Source organism: Trachypithecus francoisi, unplaced genomic scaffold, assembly GCF_009764315.1.
Source record: "Trachypithecus francoisi isolate TF-2019V2 unplaced genomic scaffold, Tfra_2.0 Lachesis_group5, whole genome shotgun sequence".
Taxonomy (NCBI): domain Eukaryota; kingdom Metazoa; phylum Chordata; class Mammalia; order Primates; family Cercopithecidae; genus Trachypithecus; species Trachypithecus francoisi.
The window spans coordinates 136,026,457-136,036,296 of NW_022681470.1; the positions used below are offsets into that span (position 1 = coordinate 136,026,457).

The window sequence follows — 9,840 nt, forward strand, 5'->3', positions numbered from 1 at the left end:
CCGGGTTTACGCCATTCTCCTGCCTCAGCCTCCCGAGGAGCTGGGACTACAGGCGCCCGCCACCTCGCCCGGCTAGTTTTTGTATTTTTAGTAGAGACGGGGTTTCACCGTGTTAGCCAGGATGGTCTCGATCTCCTGACCTCGTGATCCGCCCGTCTCGGCCTCCCAAAGTGCTGGGATGACAGGCGTGAGCCGCCGCGCCCGGCCCCAGCCACCAGTTCTTAAAATGTTCTACCCACTCCCTCGTTTTGCTTCAAGACAGCTCTTTGAGGGAGGGGGTTTGCCATTCCCCCCTCCTTTTTTTTTTCTTTATTTAAAAACAGGGTTTTACTTTGTTGCCCAGACTGGCGTGCAGTGGCACATAGCTTATTATAACCTCAAACTTGAGCCCAGGGGCTCAAGTGATCCTCCTGCCTTGGCCTCCTGAGTAGCTGGGACTATGGGTGTGCACCACTGTACCAGGCTAGTTATTATTGTTATTTTTATTATATTATTATTATTAAGACAGAGTCTCGCTCTGTTGCCCAGGCTGGAGTGCAGTGACGTGATCTCCCCCTCCCAGGTTCAAGCGATTCTCGTGTCTCAGTCTCTGGAGCAGCTAGGATTACAGGCGCGTGTCATCATGCCTAGCTAATTTTTATATTTTTAGTAGAGACGGGGTTTCACCATGTTGGCCTGGCTGCTCTGGAACTCCTGACCTCAGGTGATCCGCCTGCCTAAGCCTCCCAAAGTGCTGGGATTACAGGTGTGAGCCACAGAGCCCAGCCCAGACTAATTTTTTTTTTAAATTTATTTTTAGAGACAGGGTCTCACTATATTGCCCCGTCTGGTCTCAAATTCCTGGCCTCAAGAGATCCTCCTAGCCAGATGCAGTGGCTCACGCCTGTAATCCCAACACTTTGGGAGGCTGAGGTGGGCAAATCACCTGAGGTCAGGAGTTTGAGACCAGCCTGGCCAACTTGGCGAAACCCTGTCTGTGCAAAAACTACAAAAATTAGCTGGGCATGGTGGCAGGCGCCCATAATCCCAGCTACTCAGGAGGCTGAGTCTGGAGAATCAGTTGATCCCCGGAGGTGGAGGTTACAGTGAGCCTAGATCGCGCCACTGCATTCCAGCCTAGGCGACAGAGTGACAGAGTGAGACTCTGTCTTAAAAAAAAAAAAAAGAGAGATCCTCCTGTCTCAGCTTCCCAAAGCACTGGGATTACAGATATAAGCCACAGCACCCAGCCTGTCAATTCCATTTTATGTGTGGGAAAGCTGAGGTCTGGGCAGGAGAAGGACCTGTCTGAAGCTGCCCTGTTGCTAAGTGATGGGTCTGGGAGATTTGAGCTTAGGTGGAGACCAGCTTGGCCCCCCCATCCACGGGTGTGAAAGCCGTGGGATATGCCAGGCACTGTTCTGAATGCACACTTCATATAATCCTTACAACACTGGGGGAGTATGGGGTGGTGAGCCAACCATTACCCCACTTGACAGAGAGGGAAACCAAGGCCCTGAGAGGTGGCACAGCCCAGGTTCAAACCCAGGCAGGCTGGCACCAAGCTCACACTCTTAACCACCAGGCTGATGCCTGGATATATGTAATTTCCTTCTAGGCGGCTGTGACCATTTGTCAGGGGAGGAGGGGGCGGGTGTCTGGAGCGAGATCAGCCAGCAGAGGGGATATGGGTGCCAGGCAGCAGACCTGGTCAGGAGCTCCCAGGCTGGCATCTGGGCTGCCAGGCTAACCTCAGGCCTCTCTAATCCCTCACTGCTGCCCGCCCCTGCTTCTCGGAACTCTCCTGTGCCCCGAAGCTCCCCCGATCCCTCCATCCCCACCCCTACTCCTGCGGTCGTCCCAAATACCAGACAGGACGAATCTCAGCTTTTCCCCAAACATTCCTTGTTCTTGTGGCCCGGCCCAGGCTGGCTGAGGTTACGAAAGCAGAGATGGGGTGGTTGTTGGCGGGGAGGGGGGGACCAAGGGGATGGGCTGGCCTGTCCTCACCACCCCATCCGGCCGCCTGCCCGTCCTCCCCAGGGCGGGGAAGGGGGTGGGCCAGCTCCCCCAAAGCCCCGGGAGAACAGGCTGTTGTGGGGGGTGGCCTGGGTCTGGAGATGGGGGGCAGTGGTGGCCACAGCAGAGACTCCAGGAGGTGACCGCCTGGTTTCCATTAGGGAGTCCTGGTCAGCAGCTTGGGCGAGACGGCAGAGTCAGGGCTGGCCATGGTAAGGTGGGGCACGGGAGGGTCTGAGGGTGGGGCCTGCCTGCCTCCCCACCCCCACTCTGCCAACTGGCCACTGCCTCCCCACTAAGACCCTCCCCGAGGAGGGGATGCTCCAGTCACCATGGCGACCCCGCGCCCAGCCTGGAGACACGCTGACCCTCCCTTCCCCACAGTGGCTGAGCCTGCTGCTGCTCCTGCTGTTGCCGGGCCCCCTGCCCGTGGCTGGCATGGAGGACGCTGCCTTCCCCCACCTTGGGGAGAGCTCGCAGCCCCCGCCCCGGGCCTGCCCCCCGCGCTGCTCCTGCCCCCGAGTCGACACTGTGGACTGTAATGGCTTGGACCTTCGGGTGTTCCCGGACAACATCACCAGAGCCGCTCAGCACCTCTCCCTGCAGGTGGGGCCCAGGGAGGGGAGTGGGGGCACCCAGCGCTGAGACCCAGAGGTGAGGGGAGCTGGAGGGGTGCCCCGGGGCTGAGGAGCGTGGTGGGGTGTAGGAACACACGTGCGGGAGGGCGGCGCGGAGCTGGCTGTGATGGAGCTTTGCCTTGGCAGATTGGCTCTGCGTGTCCCAGGTGAGAGGGGTGAGTGTGGACATGCTGGAAGTTGTTGGGGACTGGGGGTTAGTGGGTGTTAGGGTCAACATCCTGGCGGTTATAGTGTTGTTTGGAGTCAGTGTGATGGAGAGTTTGGGGTTATCGGGATGTTGTGGCATTGGGGGTTGATGGTGGGGGTGGTGGCACATTTGGGGTCGATGGTGGAGGTGTTGGGGCATGTGGAGTCGATTGTGGGGGTGATGGCAGGCACATTTGGGGTCGGTTGTGGGGGTGATGGTGCATTTGGGGGCGATTGTGGGGGTGATGGCACATTTGTGGTTGATTGTGGGGGTGTTGGGGGATTTGGGGTTGACTGTGGGGATGATGGCACATTTGGTATCAGTTGTGGGGGTGATGGCACATTTGGGGTCGATTGTGGGGGTGATGGCATAATTGGGGTCGATTGGGGGGGTGATGGCGCATTTGGGGGCGATTGTGGGGGTGATGGCACATTTGGGGTCGGTTGTGGGGGTGATAGCGCATTTGGTATCGGTTGTGGGGGTGATGGCACATTTGGGGTCGATTGTGGGGGTGATGGCGCATTTGGGGTCAGTTGTGGGGGTGATGGCACATTTGGGGTCAGTTGTGGGGGTGATGGCACATTGGGGGCGGTTGTGGGGGTGATGGCACATTTGGGGTCGGTTGTGGGGGTGATGGCGTATTGGGGTCGGTTATGGGGTGATGGCACATTTGGGGGCGGTTGTGGGTGTGATGGCGTATTTGGGATCGGTTGTGGGTGTGATGGCGTATTTGGGGTCGGGTGTGGGGTGATGGCACATTTGGGGTCGATTGTGGGGGTGATGGCGCATTTGGGGTCAGTTGTGGGGGTGATGGCACATTTGGGGTCGATTGGGGGGGTGATGGCACATTTGGGGGCGGTTGTGGGGGTGATGGCACATTTGGGGTCGGTTGTGGGGGTGATGGCGTATTTGGGGTCGGTTATGGGGTGATGGCACATTTGGGGGCGGTTGTGGGTGTGATGGCGTATTTGGGATCGGTTGTGGGTGTGATGGCGTATTTGGGGTCGGGTGTGGGGTGATGGCGTATTTGGGGTCGGTTGTGGAGTGATGGCACATTTGGGGTCGATTGTGGGGTGATGGCACATTTGGGGTCGATTGTGGGGGTGATGGCACTTTTGGGGTTGATTGTGGGGGTGTTGGGGGACTTGGGGTCGGTTGTGGGGTGATGGCGCATTTGGGGTCGGTTGTGCGGGTTTGGGGTTTGACATCTTGGCAGTTACAAGACCGGTCAGGATGATGGGGTGTTTAGGATCAACTGTGGGGGTGATGATGGGATGAGGCTGGTTTGGGCTGATGGGAAGTTGAGAATCAGTGCATGGGGTCACAGGTGTGAACACCCCAACTTTCGCCCTGCAGAACAACCAGCTCCAGGAACTCCCCTACAATGAGCTGTCCCGCCTCAGTGGCCTGCGAACCCTCAACCTCCACAACAACCTCATCTCCTCAGAAGGTGAGGGGGCAGAGGGAGGCAGCCTCTCTGGGGCTGTAGGACTGCCCGAGGTCTCAGCTGCCATCCCCTTCCCCCGCCCTGTCTGCGGGCAGCTCTGTCGCAGTTCCCAGAACTGCCCTTTGCTGAGCAGGATGGAAACGCAGGGGCTGGGGTGGGGGTTGGGGGCTGTGGCTTTTGAGTAGGGATGGGGAGGAGGGGATCTGAGGGCCTGGGGAGGCTCTGCCAGTTCCCGGCCCCAGAGCCCTGAGGCAGCTGGGAGCCCAGACTCCCCCTCCACCCAAGACCAGTCCTTCACTGCCCCCCCACTCTCCCAGGCCTTCCTGACGAGGCCTTCGAGTCCCTCACCCAGCTGCAGCACATCTACGTGGCTCACAACAAGGTGAGCCCCCAGCCCCACCCGCAGGCTGAGCCCAGAGAGGGTGCAGCTTCAGTCACACAGCCCAGGGTGTGGAGGGGACAGCTCTGCTGGGGAAGGGGTGGGGCCAGGGCGCACCAGGACCAGTGCGGCTGTGGGCTGTGTCCCCACAGCTCTCAGTGGCCCCTCAGTTTCTGCCCCGGTCCCTCCGCGTTGCGGATCTGGCTGCCAACCAAGTGATGGAGATCTTCCCCCTCACCTTCGGGGAGAAGCCGGCACTCAGGTAGGCCCTGGCCCAGCCCAGGCCCCCAGGCCTCAGATACGTCTGGGTCACGCCTGGCTCTAGGAGCAATGAGGGAGTTAAGACCTTGCCCTCGGCCGGGCGCAGTGGCACACTCCTGTAATCCCAGCACTTTGGGAGGCCAAGGTGGGAGGATCATCTGGGATCAGGGGTTCGAGACCAGCCTGGCCAAGTCTCTACATAAAATACAGAAATTAGCTGGGTGTGGTGGCACATGCCTGTAATCCCAGCCACTCAGGAGGCTGAGGTAGGACACTTGCTTGAACCTGGGAGGTGGAGGTTGCAGTGAGAGGAGATCGTGCCGCTGCACTCAAGCCTGGGTGACAGAGTGAGACTCTGTCTCAAAATTAAAAAAAAAAAAAAAAAATGCCTTGCCCTGGAGGGCTTAACTGGGGGCAGATCCCTTGCTTGGGGAGTGGGAGGAGGGCACAGTTCTACCCTGGGAGGAGAGTGAGGTGGGAGACAGGGCCCTGTATGCTGTGTCAGAACTCCAGACTGAGGTGGAGACAGTGTGTGCAGGGATACACACACACTCTCACACAGACTCACACACACACCTGCACACACAACCACATGAACACATGCTCATGCACACACATGCAATCACGTGCACACACAAGCACACAGACTCACATACACACCTGCACACACTTCCAATCACATGCACACAGGCACACACTCATGCATGCACACACAATCACATCCTCACACAAGCACACACACAGACTCACATACACACCTGCACACACTTCCAGTCACATGCACACAGGCACACACTCATGCATGCACACACAATCACATCCTCACACAAGCACACACACAGACTCACATACACACCTGCACACACTTCCAGTCACATGCACACAGGCACATACTTATGCACATATGTACACACATGCACCCATGCACTCTTGCACATGCATACATACACACAGTTGCACACTGATAAACACACACACACACATACACACTTATGTACAGGCACATAGCACACACTTGCATATACATACACACATGCACACCCACACACTCTTACAATCACACGTGCACACACACTCCACATATGCACACACTCGTTACACATACACACTGCTCACACACATGCACACACATCTATTCATACAACACATACAGACACCTGCACACCTACACACAGTCATATGCACACATGCACAATTACTCTCACACAGACCCTACACATGCACACACACACACTCTGAAGGCGACGCTGAGCAGAGTATGGTGTGGGAGCAGGGTGGTGGGAGGCGAGGGGCAGGCTGGTGGCCGGAGCCTGGCTCTCCTCAGGTCCGTGTACCTCCACAACAACCAGCTGAGCAACGCTGGCCTGCCCCCTGACGCCTTCCGCGGCTCTGAGGCCGTCGCCACCCTCAGCCTCTCCAACAACCGGCTCAGTTACCTGCCGCCCAGCCTGCCACCCTCACTTGAGCGGCTCCACCTGCAGGTAGCCCTGCTGTAGGTCCCACCCTGGGCCAGACTCCCTTCATCTCTTTCCAGGGGGGACCCCTCCAGTTCCCAGCTTTCCATCCTTCCCAATTGCCCCTCAGAATTCTAGTGGTCGGAGTTATCTTTCTTTGAATCACTTTACTGGAAATCGCTTTGAGCTCAAGGAAAGCTCCCCGTCACTCCCTTACTCAAGAGCCTTCTGTGGCTTCCCGCTGCCCTCATCCCAGACTCAGGTCTCAGTCTCTTCTCCCTTCTCCAGAACAATCTCATCTCCAAGGTGCCCCGAGGAGCCCTGAGCCGCCAGACTCAACTCCGGGAGCTCTACCTCCAGCACAACCAGCTGACCGACAGCGGCCTGGATGCCACCACCTTCAGGTACAGGATGGTAGGGGACAGAAGGGGCTGAGAATTTACAGTCGGGGGTCCCAACCTTCAGTCCCCCTTCCCTGGATGGCTCCTAAGCCACAGCCTCATTTACGGAGTGTCTGCTGTTCACTGGGCTTGGCAGAGCCCTGGGTGGGTGTCCCTATTCCCCACAGCCCTGCACTGACATCGTAAGTCTCACATGCATTTCCATCTCGCCTCTACCCTGGTCACCCCCGTAGCTAACTCTCAGGCTGGAATCTGCCCTGAGCACCCCAAGTTTACCTCCCACCCAGCTCTCTCAATGCATCACTCCCAAATTGAAATCTCCAGCTTAAATCTGTCTCAGGACCACTCCCCAACCTCCCCGCCAAAATCTGTCAGGCACCCCACTCCAAGTGCCCCACCTGACACCGACCCTCTCTCCTACCAGCAAGCTGCATAGCCTTGAATACCTGGATCTCTCCCATAACCAGCTGACCACCGTGCCCGCCGGCCTGCCCCGGACCCTGGTTATCCTGCACCTGGGCCGCAACCGCATCCGACAGGTGGAGGCGGCTCGGCTGCACGGGGCGCGTGGTTTGCGCTATTTGTTGCTGCAGCACAACCAGCTGGGGAGCTCAGGGCTGCCTGCTGGGGCTCTGCGGCCGCTGCGGGGCCTGCACACACTGCACCTCTATGGCAATGGGCTGGACCACGTGCCCCTGGCCCTGCCCCGCCGCCTGCGCGCCCTGGTGCTGCCCCACAACCACGTGGCCACGCTGGGTGCCCGCGACCTGGCCGCCACACCGGGCCTGATGGAGCTTAACCTGGCCTATAACCGCCTGACCAGCGCCCACGTGCACCACCGGGCCTTCCGCCGGCTGCGCGCCCTGCGCAGCCTCGACCTGGCGGGGAATCAGCTAACCCGGCTGCCCATGGGCCTGCCCACTGGCCTGCACACCCTGCGGCTGCAACGCAACCAGCTGCGGATGCTCGAGCCCGAACCTCTGACCGGCCTGGACCAATTGCAGGAGCTCAGCCTGGCGCACAACCGGCTCCGGGTCGGTGACATCGGGCCAGGCACCTGGCATGAGCTCCAAGCCCTCCAGGTCAGGCACAGGCTGGTTAGCCACACTATCCCCAGGGCCCCTCCATCCCCCTGCCTGCACTGCCACATCCCAAACATTCTAGTTAGCTGGTCAAGCAATCAGAACAAGAAAATGGTAAGAGTGGGTTAGAAGGTGATGAGGAGGCTGGGTGAGGTGGCTCATGCCTATAATCCCAGTGCTTTGGGAAGCCAAGGCAGAATTGCTTTAGGCTATGGGTTTGAGACCAGCCTGGCAACATAGCAAGACCCTATCTCTACCAAAAAAACCTAGCCAAGCATGGTGTTGCATGCCTGTAGTCCCAGCTCTTCAGGAGACTGAGGCGAGAGGATTGCTTGAGCCCATAAGTTTGAGGCAGCAATGAGCCATGATCGGGCCACTGCCCTTCAGACTGGGCAACAGAGCAAGGCCCTTCTCTTGAAAAAAGGCCGGGCACGGTGGCTCAAGCCTGTAATCCCAGCACTTTGGGAGGCCGAGACGGGCGGATCACGAGGTCAGGAGATCGAGACCATCCTGGCTAACACGGCGAAACCCCGTCTCTACTAAAAATACAAAAACTAGCCGGGCGAGGTGGCGGGTGCCTGTAGTCCCAGCTACTCGGGAGGCTGAGGCAGGAGAATGGCGTGAACCCGGGAGGCGGAGCTTGCAGTGAGCTGAGATCTGGCCACTGCACTCCAGTCCGGGCGACAGAGCGAGACTCCGCCTCAAAAAAAAAAAAAAAAAGTGATCAGAGAGGTATGGTGCGATTCAATAACTGAATCATTTAATCAAGTGGGGACCCATCTGTCTGTGCCTTCCTGGGAAGGGCTTTAGTTTACCACTGCAGAGGGGAGAAATTTGGCAGTCATGTGGGGTGGGGGCAGAAGGGACAGGCTGGTATGAAGGAGGCAGGAGACTTTCAAGGGGAGAGGTTGGGGGCTGGCTGAGCTGAGTGGCTCAGGCCTGTGGCTGCCACGACGCCATCTATAACCCCCTGCCCAGATGTTGGACCTCAGCCACAACGAGCTGTCCTTTGTGCCCCCGGACCTGCCTGAGGCCCTGGAGGAGCTGCACCTTGAGGGCAATCGCATCGGCCACGTGGGCCCCGAGGCCTTCCTCAGCACACCCCGCCTGCGTGCCCTCTTCCTCAGGTGCCCCAAGGGTGGCCGGAGGGGTGGAGGTGGGCAGGGGAGGGCCTGGGAGGGTCACGACCGCCTCTCTGTGCAGGGCCAACAGGCTTCACATGACGAGCATCGCGGCCGAGGCCTTCCTGGGGCTCCCAAACCTGCGCGTGGTGGACACGGCAGGGAATCCGGAGCAGGTCCTGATCCAGCTGCCTCCCACCACCCCACGTGGGCCACGGGCAGGGGGCCCCTGATCCTGGAGAGGTCCAGCAGAGCAGCCTAGACTCCTGGGGCTCCGCTGGGCCGTGGACTGGAGACAACACCCACCGTGGGCCCTCTGTCTGGCTCTCCTGGGCCTCCAGGGTTGGGCCTGCTCTGCCTGGCACTGGCCAAGGCACCGAGGCACACAGCTGGCATACTCCAGGCTCACAGACCACGCTGGCCTGGCAGGACACGCCTTCCCCCAAACTCCCAACACGGATGGAGGCAGCAACAATAAAGGCAAACCCTTCCAGTGCTCAGCACGGACCAAGCACCCTTTGGGGGCTCTGTCCACAGACTCCTCCCCACAACCAGTCCAGCTGGGGAAACTGAGGCTCTGGGATGCTAAGTGGGTCAGGACTGAATTTTGAGGTCCTAAGGCACACACTGGGGTCACCAAACAGCACCCTGTGCGACCCAGCCACGTGTGATTGCAGGGACGCCCAAGGCCACCCACTGAAAAAACACTGGGTGACAGATACAGGCCCCCTCACGTGTATCCCCCATACAGCAAGCATGGGAATGAAATGCACCCTTCAAGCTGGATGTATGGTGGTGACCTTCTGTAATCCACTACTCAGGAGGCTGAGGCAGGAGGATTACGTGAGCCCAGGAGTCGGAGGCTTCAATGA

The 9,840-nt window shown here is 58.9% G+C and overlaps 1 protein-coding gene across 2 annotated transcripts; it reads left to right on the forward strand.

Moving 5' to 3' along the window:
* Positions 1–1,971: 1,971 nt before the first annotated feature.
* PODNL1 (podocan like 1) lies at positions 1,972–9,748 on the forward strand. 2 transcript variants are annotated; one of them, XM_033195898.1, is made up of 10 exons: positions 1,972–2,210; positions 2,383–2,604; positions 4,180–4,273; positions 4,588–4,652; positions 4,802–4,911; positions 6,235–6,391; positions 6,653–6,768; positions 7,190–7,847; positions 8,826–8,974; positions 9,051–9,748. In XM_033195898.1, exons 1-10 carry the CDS (start codon positions 2,208–2,210, stop codon positions 9,199–9,201), a joined length of 1,725 nt encoding a protein of 574 aa, XP_033051789.1. In that variant the 5' UTR covers positions 1,972–2,207; the 3' UTR covers positions 9,202–9,748. The 2 variants fall into 2 exon arrangements, with proteins under 2 accessions (XP_033051789.1, XP_033051787.1); XM_033195896.1 differs by having other exon boundaries at positions 1,980–2,210; positions 8,826–9,748.
* The last annotated feature ends 92 nt before the right edge of the window (positions 9,749–9,840 follow it).

Excerpts from the sequence above, each read along its gene's own strand:
- PODNL1 (XM_033195896.1), top strand. Across the intron at positions 4,912-6,234 it reads GGGGAGAAGCCGGCACTCAG|GTCCGTGTACCTCCACAACA; the intron begins GTAGGCCCTGGC and ends GGCTCTCCTCAG. Across the intron at positions 7,848-8,825 it reads ATGAGCTCCAAGCCCTCCAG|ATGTTGGACCTCAGCCACAA; the intron begins GTCAGGCACAGG and ends CCCCCTGCCCAG.